This window comes from Cyclopterus lumpus, chromosome 2 (genome assembly GCF_009769545.1).
Source record: "Cyclopterus lumpus isolate fCycLum1 chromosome 2, fCycLum1.pri, whole genome shotgun sequence".
NCBI classification, from domain to species: domain Eukaryota; kingdom Metazoa; phylum Chordata; class Actinopteri; order Perciformes; family Cyclopteridae; genus Cyclopterus; species Cyclopterus lumpus.
The window spans coordinates 481272-496114 of record NC_046967.1 but is presented as its reverse complement, the minus strand read 5'-3'; the positions used below and the strand labels follow the sequence as shown (position 1 = coordinate 496114).

Below are 14843 nucleotides of genomic sequence, written 5' to 3'. Positions count from 1 at the left end.
TGATCAGAGCTTCTCAGGTAGATCTCACACAGGTGTTCTGTGACCAGAGCTTCTCAGGTAGATCTCACACAGGTGTTCTGTGATCAGAGCTTCTCAGGTAGATCTCACACAGTCAGCAGACCTCACTGATGAACTCACCTGTTCCCCCCAGGTGTGACCCAGCTTCGTATCCACCAGCGCACACACACTTTCCGCTCGTACCAGTGTGACAAGTGCAGCAAGACGTACGGCTCCCTGACCGGCCTCCACTCCCACCGGGCAAGCCACGGCGCCGAGAGCCGCTTCCTGTGCCCGCAGTGCGGCAAGCGCTTCAAGACCCGCGACGGGCTGGAGGGCCACCTGAGGACGCACACCGGGGAGCGGCCTTACCGCTGCCCCTACTGCCCCAAGGACTTCACCGCGCTCGCTGGACTCAACGTGCACGTGCGCCGCCACACCGGGGAGCGACCGTACGTGTGCACGGTGTGCGGTAAGGGGTGGCCCTCCGGAGGAGACCTGCAGAAACACATGAGGACTCACACGGGGGAACGGCCGTACGTCTGCCAGGAGTGTGGCAAGGGCTTCTCCATCTCCTGTCACCTGACCGAACACCGCCGGATCCACACCGGTAAGGAACTACAGACTTGAGTATCCACACCGGTAAGGAACTACAGACTTGAGTATCCACACCGGTAAGGAACTACAGACTTGAGTATCCACACCGGTAAGGAACTACAGACTTGAGTATCCACACCGGTAAGGAACTACAGACTTGAGTATCCACACCGGTAAAGAACTACAGACTTGAGTATCCACACCGGTAAGGAACTACAGACTTGAGTATCCACACCGGTAAGGAACTACAGACTTGAGTATCCACACCGGTAAGGAACTACAGACTTGAGTATCCACACCGGTAAAGAACTACAGACTTGAGTATCCACACCGGTAAAGAACTACAGACTTGAGTATCCACACCGGTAAGGAACTACAGACTTGAGTATCCACACCGGTAAGGAACTACAGACTTGAGTATCCACACCGGTAAAGAACTACAGACTTGAGTATCCACACCGGTAAAGAACTACAGACTTGAGTATCCACACCGGTAAGGAACTACAGACTTGAGTATCCACACCGGTAAAGAACTACAGACTTGAGTATCCACACCGGTAATGAACTACAGACTTGAGTATCCACACCGGTAAAGAACTACAGACTTGAGTATCCACACCGGTAAAGAACTACAGACTTGAGTATCCACACCGGTAAGGAACTACAGACTTGAGTATCCACACCGGTAAGGAACTACAGACTTGAGTATCCACACCGGTAAGGAACTACAGACTTGAGTATCCACACCGGTAAGGAACTACAGACTTGAGTATCCACACCGGTAAAGAACTACAGACTTGAGTATCCACACCGGTAAGAAAATATACAACATAGATATTCACACCAATTTTTTTTTTTTCTCCTGTCTACCCGCCCGTGTGTCTACCTGTCTGTCCCTCCCCCTGTCTACCTGTCCGTCCCTCCCCCTGTCTACCTGTCCGTCCCTCCCCCTGTCTACCTGTCCGTCCCTCCCCCTGTCTACCTGTCCGTCCCTCCCCCTGTCTACCTGTCTGTCCTTCCCCCTGTCTACCTGTCTGTCCCTCCCCCTGTCTACCTGTCCGTCCCTCCCCCTGTCTACCCGCCCGTGTGTCTACCTGTCTGTCCCTCCCCCTGTCTACCTGTCCGTCCCTCCCCCTGTCTACCTGTCTGTCCCTCCCCCTGTCTACCTGTCCGTCCCTCCCCCTGTCTACCTGTCCGTCCCTCCCCCTGTCTACCTGTCTGTCCCTCCCCCTGTCTACCTGTCCGTCCCTCCCCCTGTCTACCTGTCCGTCCCTCCCCCTGTCTACCTGTCCGTCCCTCCCCCTGTCTACCTGTCCGTCCCTCCCCCCTGTCCAGGTGAGAAGCCCTTCTCGTGTCCAGAGTGTGGTAAATGCCTGAGGAGGAAGTTCGACCTGAAGAAGCACCTGCTGTCTCACAGTGACGTCCGTCCTTACGGCTGCTCCTTCTGTCCCAAGAGCTACACCCGTAAGACTCACCTGAACCGCCACCTGCTGACTCACGGGGCGGCGGGCGGCGAGGTGGTGGTGACGGAGCACCCGTAAGACTCACCTGAACCGCCACCTGCTGACTCACGGGGCGGCGGGCGGCGAGGTGGTGGTGACGGAGCACCCGTAAGACTCACCTGAACCGCCACCTGCTGACTCACGGAGGACGGCCTCTGTTCATACAGACGCTTTCTGTATCTGTGTCGTTACCGTGACGACAGCGGCGGCTGCATGAAAACTACCTGAAGATGTTCAATGTGTTCTGATTATTGAATTGAGTGTATCTATGCTCTATAAAAGCTCTCATGTGTGCTTCTGTCATGTGACCTCATTTAAACCAATTTTATTAGCATTAATAGCACCTGATGCCAGAGACTGTAGGAATATTTAATGAACACAACCGTTTAATTCACGATAAACACAGCTGATGTATGAGTGTTATAAAGCAGTTATTACAAGACATTCTGGGGGTTATGAAGTCGGACGCCCCCCCCCTCCTTGACCCTCACCTCCGTGTTAATTGAGCAGCGAGCAGTGTGAAGTATGGGGGTCACATGACTGCGGTCCAGACCAGGAGACGCCCTGCTGTCTCCTCCAGACGTTCGTCCTCTGGAGGATCACACATGATGTTTGTGTTGCTACTGGTAAGACGTTTTATTTAATACTTTATCTTTGTGCAGGATTTTAGCTACATTAACATTTTATTGGCCAATTTTAGTGCTGTTACTGTGGTTTATGTTCACCCATTTGTTTGCCAAAGTTGTCAAATGTGTGTTATATTAGTGTTAATATTCCCAACATTTGTTTTGTGCAACATTTGAGCGATCCTAGTCCCATATTTACAGTTTTGTGTACTATTTGTGACATTTCATGTCTGTTTTGATTGTGCAATGTTCAGAACACTTGACACGCATTTGCTTTATATTTGTCTTTGTCTTCATTCTTCAGCTCATACCAGTCTGTGTGCGTGGTTGTGTCCTCCAGACGTTGTGAGTCCTGATGTCTCCCCGCAGGATGGAAACCAAGCCGGTGATCTTCTGCCTCAAGACGCTGCTGCTGCTCTACTGCCTCGTCTTCTGGGTTCTTATTCCAATCACTTTCTCATTTTCAGTTTGTTTGTTTGTAGCTCAAATGTGGTGACTCAAGAGTTGAGGTCTCTTCTTCACGTCTTTGTGTCACTCTGTCACTTGGCTGTCAGAGCTCATAACAGTCATGTGACCCCCCTCAGGTGACCGGTGTGGTGCTCCTGTGCGTGGGCCTGTGGTGGAGGTTCATGTTGGGCCCCTACACGTCTCTGATCTCCAGCGGCCCGTCCAACGCGCCGTACATCCTCACCGCCACCGGAGCCGCCATCGTGCTTTTCGGGCTGTTCGGCTGCTTCGCCACCTGCAGGGGGCGCTGCTGGATGTTACGGCTGGTCAGTGAGGCCGCATGTACTACTACTACTACTGATACCATCCTGTACTAATACTATTACCATCCTGTACTAATACTATTACCATCCTGTAGCGCTGCTGGATGTTACGGCTGGTCAGTGAGGCCACATTTACTACTACTACTACTACTACTACTACTACTGATACCATCCTGTAGTAATACTATTACATCCTGTAGTAATGCTACACTGTACTACTACTGATACCGTCCTGTAGTAATACTATTACATCCTGTAGTAATGCTACACTGTACTACTACTGATACCATCCTGTAGTAATACTATTACATCCTGTAGTAATGCTACACTGTACTACTACTGATACCGTCCTGTAGTAATACTATTACCATACTCTAGTAGTAGTACTACACTGTAGTAGTACTACTGCTATTACCAAACTGTAGCGCTGCTGATGTTACAGCTGGTCAGTGAGGCCGCATCACTTCCTGTATTACAGTAAAAGTACTAATACCACACTGGAATTACTGCTATTGATACCAGTGTTTAAGTACTTTTACTGTGTACATTAATAATTATTAACATTATTTAATCTGTAACCATCGAAATAATTACAACCATCAAAATAGTTTCACATTCATGTTCAAGTCAATCCAATAATTGATTAGACTAAATCATTATTGACTCATTGATTGAAAGACGTATTAAAAGACTAATTGATGAACGGACTCGTAGTTTCTAATGCACTTGTATAAACTGTTCAGGAGTTTCATATTTAACATCTTCATATGTTTTGTTTCTAACTAAAGCTGTTGGATAAATGCAGTAGAAGTACTTCAAATGTGTACTTAATGGCAGTAAATGTACTGTGCCCTCTCCTCAGTACGCTGTGTTTCTGTCTCTGGTCTTCATGATTGAACTCATCGCTGGAATCTCTGGATTCGTCTTTCGCCACGAGGTTAAAACAAGTTCCTGTGATTCTAATAACACACTGTTCAGATTAAAGAGGCGTTCCTGTGATTCTAATAACCAACTGTTCAGATTAAAGAGGTGTTCCTGTGATTCTAATAACCAACTGTTCAGATTAAAGAGGTGTTCCTGTGATTCTAATAACCAACTGTTCAGATTAAAGAGGCGTTCCTCTTATACTAATAACACACTGTTCAGATTAAAGAGGCATTCCTGTGATACTAATAAAGTGTTCAGATTAAAGGGGCGTTCCTCTTATACTAATAACACACTGTTCAGATTAAAGAGGCAGTCCTGTGATACTAATAACACACTGTTCAGATTAAAGAGGCATTTCTGTGATACTAATAATAAAGTGTTCAGATTAAAGAGGTGTTCCTGTGATTCTAATAACCAACTGTTCAGATTAAAGAGGCGTTCCTCTTATACTAATAACACACTGTTCAGATTAAAGAGGCATTCCTGTGATACTAATAATAAAGTGTTCAGATTAAAGGGGCGTTCCTCTTATACTAATAACACACTGTTCAGATTAAAGAGGCAGTCCTGTGATACTAATAACACACTGTTCAGATTAAAGAGGCATTCCTGTGATACTAATAATAAAGTGTTCAGATTAAAGAGGCATTTCTGTGATACTAATAATAAAGTGTTCAGATTAAAGGGGCGTTCCTCTTATACTAATAACACACTGTTCAGATTAAAGAGGCAGTCCTGTGATACTAATAACACACTGTTCAGATTAAAGAGGCATTCCTGTGATACTAATTACTAATAATAAAGTGTTCAGATTAAAGGGGCGTTCCTCTTATACTAATAACACACTGTTCAGATTAAAGAGGCATTCCTGTGATACTAATAATAAAGTGTTCAGATTAAAGAGGCGTTCCTGTGATTCTAATAACAAACTGTTCAGATTAAAGGGGCATTCCTCTTATACTAATAACACAGTGTTCAGATTAAAGGGGCGTTCCTTTTATACTAATAACACACTGTTCAGATTAAAGAGGCATTCCTGTGATACTAATAACACACTTCAGATTAAAGAGTCATTCCTGTGATTCTAATAAAAAACTGTTCAGATTAAAGAGGCGTTCTTCTTATACTAACAACACACTGTTCAGATTAAAGAGGCACTCCTGTGATACTAATAACCAACTGTTCAGATTAAAGAGGCACTCCTGTGATACTAATAACACACTGTTCAGATTAAAGAGGCACTCCTGTGATACTAATAACACACTGTTCAGATTAATGAGGCATTCCTGTGATACTAACACACTGTTCAGATTAAAGAGGCGTTTCTCTGATACTAATAACCTACTGTTCAGATTAAAGAGGCGTTCCTGTGATACTAATAACACACTCTTCGTGTGATATTGTCTGTTCAGATTAAAGGGACGTTCCTGACGACGTACAGCGAAGCGGTGCTGAGATACGATGGACGGGACGACAGGAGTCTGGCTGTGGACGGGGTTCAACGTAGAGTCAGTGTGGTGTTCCTCAGGGTTCTATTCTGGGTCCTCCACAGTTTTAAGAAAATACTTCCATGTCATCTCATTTTTCCATAAACCATCAGGACTCAGGAATTCGATACTACATATATTCATATTATGGTTTTATAATACCTTATGTCCACAACAGAATAACACCTTCCGGGTCGTTTTCTCGCCTTGTGAAGTAGTTGTTGCTAACTTGTTTTCATGGGAGTGTTCAAAAATGTATTCATAAACCAATGAGACATATTGATTTAAAATTTACAGAAAGTATCATTTAATAGAAACTAATAAGATACCTCCTGTAAACGCTTCTCTTTACATTGATTATTTATATGAAGCCCGATCCGGTTCTAGGCCGATGTGACATGATATAATCTGTAAGTATTAAAGGTATTATATACGTGTTCTATGTGTGTTTGCAGCTGCTCTGCTGTGGAGTTCATAACTACACCAGCTGGCTCAGCTCGCTGTATTTCCCTATCGGAGGGATTCCTGCCAGCTGCTGCGTCACTTTCTCCGACTGCAGCGCCGCCGACCTGAAGAATGCCACGCTGGCCGCTCGCAAAGTCCACAAGCAGGTGGGACCTCAGGTCACGTGACCGGGAGGACGGCCCTGATTGGACCCTTTAGAACTGGTGTCTTCTCTTCAGTTCCACTTATTTATGTATTGTTTTATTTTTTTATTAAAGGTTTCTTATTTGGTCATTTTGTTATCGTATAAAGACAGTGCATTTGAAAGATATTATATATAATTGATGAAATTCTAAATCAATAACTATATTATTCCCTTCTGAGATTTTGTGAAGGACAAAATGTCAGAATAATAAAATAAAATGTAAAACGAAGTGAGTTTCAGCTGCTGTTTTTAAAAAGGTTTAAAATGGTGCAGTTGTATTAAGTGTAAATAATTGTGTGTCTGCAGGGTTGTTATGAGTTGGTGACGTCCTCCATCGAGGGGAACATGGGAGTCATCGCTGGAGGGACGTTCAGCCTCGCCTTCTCTCAGGTACTACACCTACACAGTACTATGGAAGTACCACAGGACTCGTAGTAATACTGTCGTGTGTAGTTTCACATTCACGGTCAGATGAAATACAAGTACCTCCAAACTCCCAGTAGCTGCAGTACCTTGTTCTGCCCTCCAGGAGGCAGCGTGCTGTCACGTTGTGACATCACAGAGACTCAGCCAATCAGCTGTGAGCCTGTTGATGACATCATGAATGTGTCTTTTGTCTCAGCTCATAGGGACGTCTCTGGCTTGCTGTCTGTCTCGCTTCATCAGCACCAACCAGTACGAGATGGTGTGAGACAGGTACACACACATATACACACATATATATATATATATATATATATATATATATATATACACACACACACACATAATACACATCTACACACACACAATATATGGTGTGAGACAGGTACACACACATATACACATATATATATATACATATACATACAATTACACACACAATACACAATTACACACACATAATACCTGTGTACACAGCCTGAGCTCTGCTCTCTTTTTTGTCTTCCAGATAAAAGAGTTACTCGTGAATCGACCGCTGACCTGATCAATATTCAATAATCCCACTCTGATTGATCCAAGTACACGTGTTCATTCATACTTGTGTGTTTATGAGGCAGCAGGTGATGGTGATGATGATGATGCTGTAAAACATGTGGGAGGAAAACAAAGTAAATAAACCCTTAAAACCATCATTAAACCACACCCTGCCTCTCTGTGATTGGCTACGTCCGGAGGTTCGGTCTCGGACGGTAAGCCCCGCCCCTCTGCTCAGCTGATACCAGACCAGTTGCAAAACTTTATTTACACTTTGTCAACGTCAACACAAAACTTTATTTACACTCTCAACATCAACACAAAACTTTATTTACTTTGTCAACGTCATCACAAAACTTTATTTACACACTTTTTATGCCATGTTTTTATACTTAATTTTGAGCTTTTTTACACTGTACTTTGGGTGTATTCATACTGAATTGTGGGTGTTTTTACTCTGCGTTTTGGTTTATAAAAGTAACACTGATATTCTAGGAAATAACGGCAATTGTAAGAAAACCTTGTTTTACACTTTTATTTGGAGCCAGTCTTCAGTTTGTTGAGGATAAAAGCTGTAGTGGTTTTGGTTCCTCTCAGCTGGTCCCGTAGACCAGAATAATCTCCTGAGCTTCAGTAAACCGATTAGCAGTTCTCGGTTTGAAAGCAACGACAACCGGCGACAGAGAAACGAGAGAAACTCCAACGAACAAGGAGAAAAGAAGAGGCTTCATTCTGGATCTGAGAGACTCAACACTGGATCTGTAGATGTGGATCTCAGATAATCCTCCGATCCGTCCTTGAGTCCGGGCTGTCCTCCTCATAGCTGCCAAATGCTACCTGCTGCTAGCTTATCTTAGCTTCATGATAACTTAACTTCTTTTTTTCAGTCTGCAGATAAAATATCGCTCTTTGATTTAGGTTTGAACCTATTTAGCTTAGCTTCATAGCTTAGCTGCTAAGCTAACTTAGCTTTTAGCTAGACTATAATTTAACGTTAGTTACGGCTATTATTTATCTTATCTTGTTAGCTAGCCTATAGTTTAGCCTTGCTGGCTGTCGCTATATTTAGCTGTAAAGTTAGCTGTAAATTAGCTTGGCTTAAGTATAGTTGTAATTAAGATAACTTGGACATAGCTTAGCATAGCATTAGTGTTTTTGCAGTATAAACAATAACGATACTCACAATGGATTCAGAAGAAGAAGCCGACGTGTTTTCGGACAAGAGTCCTCAGAGGGCAGAGCAGGAAGAAGACGCTCGCATCTTCAATGCCTGGATGCAGCGATACAGAGGAGGGGTGCGTCAGAATGACCCGGGAGAGGAGGAGGAGGGACGAAGGCCTGAGAGCAGTTTGTCTCCTCCGTTCCGAGCGAGGACAGACCGGCGAGCGTCTCTACCGTGTCCCGTGAGACAGACTTCTTTCTCTTTGCTCTGGAAGTACACAGGTTCATGTAAATAACTGTCTGTCTGTCGGTCTGTCTGCCTCCCTGCCTGCCTGTCTGTCTGTCCAGGCCACGCTGTCCTCCATGCAGCTGTCTCTCGGGGCCCCGGTGACGGCGAGGATCCTGCTGCACCGCTCCTCCTCACGCTGCCTCCTGCCAGCTCCACAGGAGGCCCCGCCCCCCGAGCGGAGGCCCTCCCTTAGATCCACAATCCCAGAGGCCCCGCCCCCCGAGCGGAGGCCCTCACTCATAACCACAATCCCAGAGGCCCTGCCCCCCGAGCGGAGGCCCTCACTCATAACCACAATCCCAGAGGCCCCGCCCCCCGAGCGGAGGCCCTCCCTCAGATCCACAATCCCAGAGGCCCTGCCCCCCGAGCGGAGGCCCTCCCTCAGATCCACAATCCCAGAGGCCCTGCCCCCCGAGCGGAGGCCCTCACTCATAACCACAATCCCAGAGGCCCTGCCCCCCGAGCGGAGGCCCTCCCTCAGATCCACAATCCCAGAGGCCGCAGCACCCGAGAGGCGGAGCCAGTTCAGGAGACGCAACACCATGTCGTTGGTGGGTCTTTATGCTAAGCTAACAGCTAACAGATGAATCCTGCAAACAAACATGAGAGAACTGAGTGTGTGTGTGTGTGTGTGTGTGTGTGTGTTATAGAGCGATGCCTACAGTGTGTGTCTGATCTGTCACAATGAGTTGAATCGAGGATCCAAAGGAACGAGAGAGCTGCAATGTTCACACACCTTCCACAGAAAGGTACCACACTACTACACACTACCACACACCTTCCACAGCTAGGTACCACACTACTACACACTACCACAGAAAGGTACCACACTACTACACACTACCACACACCTTCCACAGAAAGGTACCACACTACTACACACTACCACACACCTTCCACAGCTAGGTACCACACTACTACACACTACCACAGAAAGGTACCACACTACTACACACTACCACACACCTTCCACAGAAAGGTACCACACTACTACACACTACCACACACCTTCCACAGCTAGGTACCACACTACTACACACTACCACAGAAAGGTACCACACTACTACACACTACCACACACCTTCCACAGAAAGGTACCACACTACTACACACAACCACACACCTTCCACAGCTAGGTACCACACTACTACACACTACCACAGAAAGGTACCACACTACTACACACTACCACACACCTTCCACAGAAAGGTACCACACTACTACACACTACCACACACCTTCCACAGAAAGGTACCACACTACTACACACTACCACACACCTTCCACAGAAAGGTACCACACTACTACACACTACCACACACCTTCCACAGCTAGGTACCACACTACCACACACCTTCCACAGAAAGGTACCACACTACTACACACTACCACACACCTTCCACAGAAAGGTACCACACGACTACACACTACCACACACCTTCCACAGAAAGGTACCACACTACTACACACTACCACACACCTTCCACAGCTAGGTACCACACTACTACACACTACCACACACCTTCCACAGAAAGGTACCACACTACTACACACTACCACACACCTTCCACAGCTAGGTACCACACTACCACACACCTTCCACAGAAAGGTACCACACTACTACACACTACCACACACCTTCCACAGAAAGGTACCACACTACTACACACTACCACACACCTTCCACAGAAAGGTACCACACTACCACACACCTTCCACAGAAAGGTACCACACTACTACACACCGCTAAGCGGGGCCTACCTCGTGCTGTTCTGGGACCTGGTGATTCACCTGGTTCCTGCATGAAGGCACACATAAAGCTCTGTAGGCCTGTTGGGGGGACATCAGACCAGTGAAGGGGTTTGGGAGCAGAGACAAGGACTCCCCCATGACCCGCCCCCTTATGGCCCGTCCCCCATGAACCGCCCCCCATGACCCGTCCACCATGAACCGCCCCCCATGACCCGTTCTCCATGACCCGTCCACCATGGCCCGTCCACCATGACCCGTCCACCATGACCCGTCCACCATAGCCCATCCACAAATGACCCGTCCCCCATGGCCCGTCCACCATGACCCATCCCCCATGACCCGTCCACAAATGACCCGTCCCCCATGGCCCGTCCACCATGGCCCGTCCCCCATGGCCCGTCCACCATGACCCGTCCACCATAGCCCGTCCACAAATGACCCGTCCCCCATGGTGGCCCGTCCACCATGACCCGTCCCCCATGATCCGTCCACCATGGCCCGTCCACCATGGCCCGTCCCCCATGGCCCGTCCACCATAGCCCGTCCACAAATGACCCGTCCCCCATGACCCGTCCACCATGACCCGTCCCCCATGGCCCGTCCACCATGACCCGTCCCCCATGACCCGTCCCCCATGGCCCGTCCACCATGACCCGTCCACCATAGCCTGTCCACAAATGACCCGTGCCCCATGGCCCGTCCACAAATGACCCGTCCCCCATGGCCCGTCCACCATGACCCGTCCCCCATGGCCCGTCCACCATGACCCGTCCACCATAGCCCGTCCACAAATGACCCGTCCCCCATGGCCCGTCCACCATGACCCGTCCCCCATGATCCGTCCACCATGGCCCGTCCACCATGGCCCGTCCCCCATGGCCCGTCCACCATAGCCCGTCCACAAATGACCCGTCCACCATGACCCGTCCCCCATGACCCGTCCCCCATGACCCGTCCCCCATGGCCAGTCCACATGACCCGTCCACCATGACCCGTCCCCCATGACCCGTCCACCATGACCCGTCCCCCATGGCCCGTCCACCATGACCCGTCCCCCATGGCCCGTTCACCATGGCCCGTTCACCATGACCCGTCCCCCATGACCCGTCCCCCATGGCCCGTCCACCATGGCCCGTTCACCATGACCCGTCCCCCATGACCCATCCACCATGACCCGTCCACCATGACCCGTCCACCATAGCCCATCCACAAATGACCCGTCCCCCATGGCCCGTCCACCATGACCCATCCCCCATGACCCGTCCACAAATGACCCGTCCCCCATGGCCCGTCCACCATGACCCGTCCCCCATGGCCCGTCCACCATGACCCGTCCACCATAGCCCGTCCACAAATGACCCGTCCCCCATGGTGGCCCGTCCACCATGACCCGTCCCCCATGATCCGTCCACCATGGCCCGTCCACCATGGCCCGTCCCCCATGGCCCGTCCACCATAGCCCGTCCACAAATGACCCGTCCCCCATGACCCGTCCACCATGACCCGTCCCCCATGGCCCGTCCACCATGACCCGTCCCCCATGACCCGTCCCCCATGGCCCGTCCACCATGACCCGTCCACCATAGCCTGTCCACAAATGACCCGTGCCCCATGGTCCGTCCACCATGACCCATCCCCCATGACCCGTCCACCATGGCCCGTCCACAAATGACCCGTCCCCCATGGCCCGTCCACCATGACCCGTCCCCCATGGCCCGTCCACCATGACCCGTCCACCATAGCCCGTCCACAAATGACCCGTCCCCCATGGCCCGTCCACCATGACCCGTCCCCCATGATCCGTCCACCATGGCCCGTCCACCATGGCCCGTCCCCCATGGCCCGTCCACCATAGCCCGTCCACAAATGACCCGTCCACCATGACCCGTCCCCCATGACCCGTCCCCCATGACCCGTCCCCCATGGCCAGTCCACATGACCCGTCCACCATGACCCGTCCCCCATGACCCGTCCACCATGACCCGTCCCCCATGGCCCGTCCACTATGACCCGTCCCCCATGGTCCGTCCACCATAACCCGTCCCCCATGGCCCGTCCACCATGACCCGTCCCCTAGTAGAAAGCTCAGGTAAAGTACCTCCAATGTGTACTTAACTGTCTGTCTGTCTGTCCCCCCGACCTGTCTGTCTCTTAGTGCATAGAGGCGTGGTTGTGGAGGAAGCAGTCGTGTCCTAAGTGTCACGCCTCAGCCGGCCCACTGGAGCTCCACCAGTGTCAAATTCCCCTGAGAGACCGCTAATACATCAAGCGCCCCATTCGGTCACAACCGTCTTGTCCTGTGATGTCGAATTAAAGTTGTAGTCTGAGTTTAAATAGACAACAGACAATAAATCAGCTGAAAACATGGACAACTCACCTGTGTGTGTGTGTGGTGTGTGTGCGTGTGTGTGTGTGTGTGTGTGTGTGTGTGGTGCGTGTTTGGTGCGTGTGCGTGTGTGTGTGTGTGTGTGTGCACGTCCAGTATTTCACCAACAATTAAACCTGATTTAGTTGTGATTGTTGGTGTATTTAAATGAAGAAGTCAGCAAGTCTCAGATGACATATTAGATAGATAAATAAACTAGAAAGAGCATTTCCTGCTGAAAATGCGTTGGAATGCTAAAATCTGAAGAATGAAGCTGAAATATATAAAACAATAGCTGAAAACAGCTGAAATGGCTGAAAATGGCTAAAAATTTGAAGCTTGAAGCTGAAATGTTAAAAGAAATAGCTGAAGATTGCTGAAAACAGCTGAAAATGGCTTAAACTTGCTGAACATAGCTGAATATATCTGAAAATAGCGGAATAGCCGAATATATATCAAAATAGCTGAATATAGCTGAAAATAGCTGAAAATAGCAGAATATAGCAGAAAATAGCGGAATATAGCTGAATATAGCTGAATATAGCTAAAAATAGCGGAATAGACGAATATATATGAAAATACAGAAAAGTCAAACTACCTGCTGAAAAGTGTTGAAGCCCAAAAGCATTTAACTGAATTGCTGAAAATCCTTGTTTAATTGTATAATTGGAAAAATTGAAAGGAAAACTGCATCATCTAAATAATCCAAGAGATGAATTACAATCCAAGAAAGGAGAGAGAAACAGAAGGGGAGAGAGACAGATAGAGATGGAGAGAGACAAGAAGAGAATGAGGGGTATAAAAAGAGAGACAGACAGAGAGAGAGGGAGGGAGGACAGAGAGAGAGAAAGAAAGAGGGGAGAGGGAGGGAAAGAGTGACAGAGAGGGAGAGAGAGAAAGAAAGAGGGAGGGGGAGACAGACAGTGAGAGAGGGAGGACAGAGAGAGAGATGGAGAGAAAGAAAGAAAGGGGGAGACAGAGAGAGAGAGTTGTTAGAGGCAGAGGGGGACAGAGAGAGGGAGAGATGGGGAGTGGGAGAGAGAGAAAGAAAGAGGGAGGGAAAGAGAGACAGACAGGGAGAGAGGGAGGACAGAGAGGGAGTGGGAGAGAGAGAGAGACAGGGAGAGAGGGAGGACAGAGAGGGAGATGGAGAAAGAAAGAGGGGAGAGGGGGGGAGAGAGAGGGAGAGAGAGATGTGTCTGTCAAACTGCACTAATGAGACACCTGTGTGTTTGTGTGTGTGCGTGTGCGTGTGCGTGTGCGACTCATGGGGCTTTTATTTTGAAAGGAAAGACAGACAGCCTGTAGCTGCTCTGTGTGTGTTTGTGTGTGTCCTCTAAATGTACCTAAAACCAGAATGAGTGTGAGACTGGTCTGATTAGCTGCACCTGTTCACTCTCTCCATTGCACCTTATTAACTCTGCTTCCTCCCCGGAGTCGTTGTGACTTCACGTCTCATAGGGTCCATTGGACCTGGAGGTGTCTGATGCTGGTGAGCCGGCCTCCCATTGGCCCTGCTGATGCCCCGCCCCCCCCTCCTCTCTACCTCCTTCTGTTTCATGGATTGGAGTTCCATTCATACATTGTCATATTCATGTAATGTGTTTATGTAACTCTGTAACTGTTCATCTGGTCACATGACATCTATTCTTCTGTCCATCCGGGGAGAGGGATCCTCCTCTGTTGCTCTCCTGAAGGTTTCTTCCCTTTTTTCCCTGTCAAAGGTTATTTTTGGGGAGTTTTTCCTGATCCGATCTGAGGTCA

General features: G+C 48.7%; 2 protein-coding genes across 6 annotated transcripts in view; one reads left to right on the top strand and one right to left on the bottom strand.

Annotated features, from left to right (window-relative positions):
• Positions 1–7251, top strand: part of LOC117745786 (tetraspanin-7-like) — a 15191-nt gene extending 7940 nt beyond the window's left edge. The window contains exons 11-19 of one of the 5 annotated variants that reach the window (XR_004611269.1): positions 152–607; positions 1930–2722; positions 3027–3158; positions 3307–3495; positions 4355–4429; positions 5832–5927; positions 6362–6517; positions 6862–6945; positions 7178–7251. Coding sequence is in view for 4 of the 5 variants with exons in the window: in XM_034554350.1 (XP_034410241.1) it covers positions 3078–3158; positions 3307–3495; positions 4355–4429; positions 5832–5927; positions 6362–6517; positions 6862–6945; positions 7178–7246 (750 nt within the window). In the remaining variant the exon portion in view is untranslated. Of the gene's footprint in view, positions 1–151; positions 608–1929; positions 2723–3026; positions 3159–3306; positions 3496–4354; positions 4430–5831; positions 5928–6361; positions 6518–6861; positions 6946–7177 lie in introns of those variants that run through there. The other 4 variants (XM_034554350.1, XM_034554342.1, XM_034554328.1 and 1 more) reach the window with 4 other exon arrangements.
• Positions 7252–10863: 3612 nt separating this feature from the next.
• On the bottom strand, positions 10864–11829 carry LOC117746546 (glycine-rich cell wall structural protein 1.8-like). Its single transcript, XM_034555755.1, has one exon. It carries the CDS (start codon positions 11827–11829, stop codon positions 10864–10866), a length of 966 nt encoding a protein of 321 aa, XP_034411646.1.
• Positions 11830–14843: the final 3014 nt, after the last annotated feature.

Bases quoted from the DNA above. Each gene is read 5' to 3' on its own strand.
- LOC117746546 (XM_034555755.1), bottom strand. From the start codon at position 11,829: ATGGGGGACGGGTCATGGGGGACGGGTCATGGTGAACGGGCCATGGTG.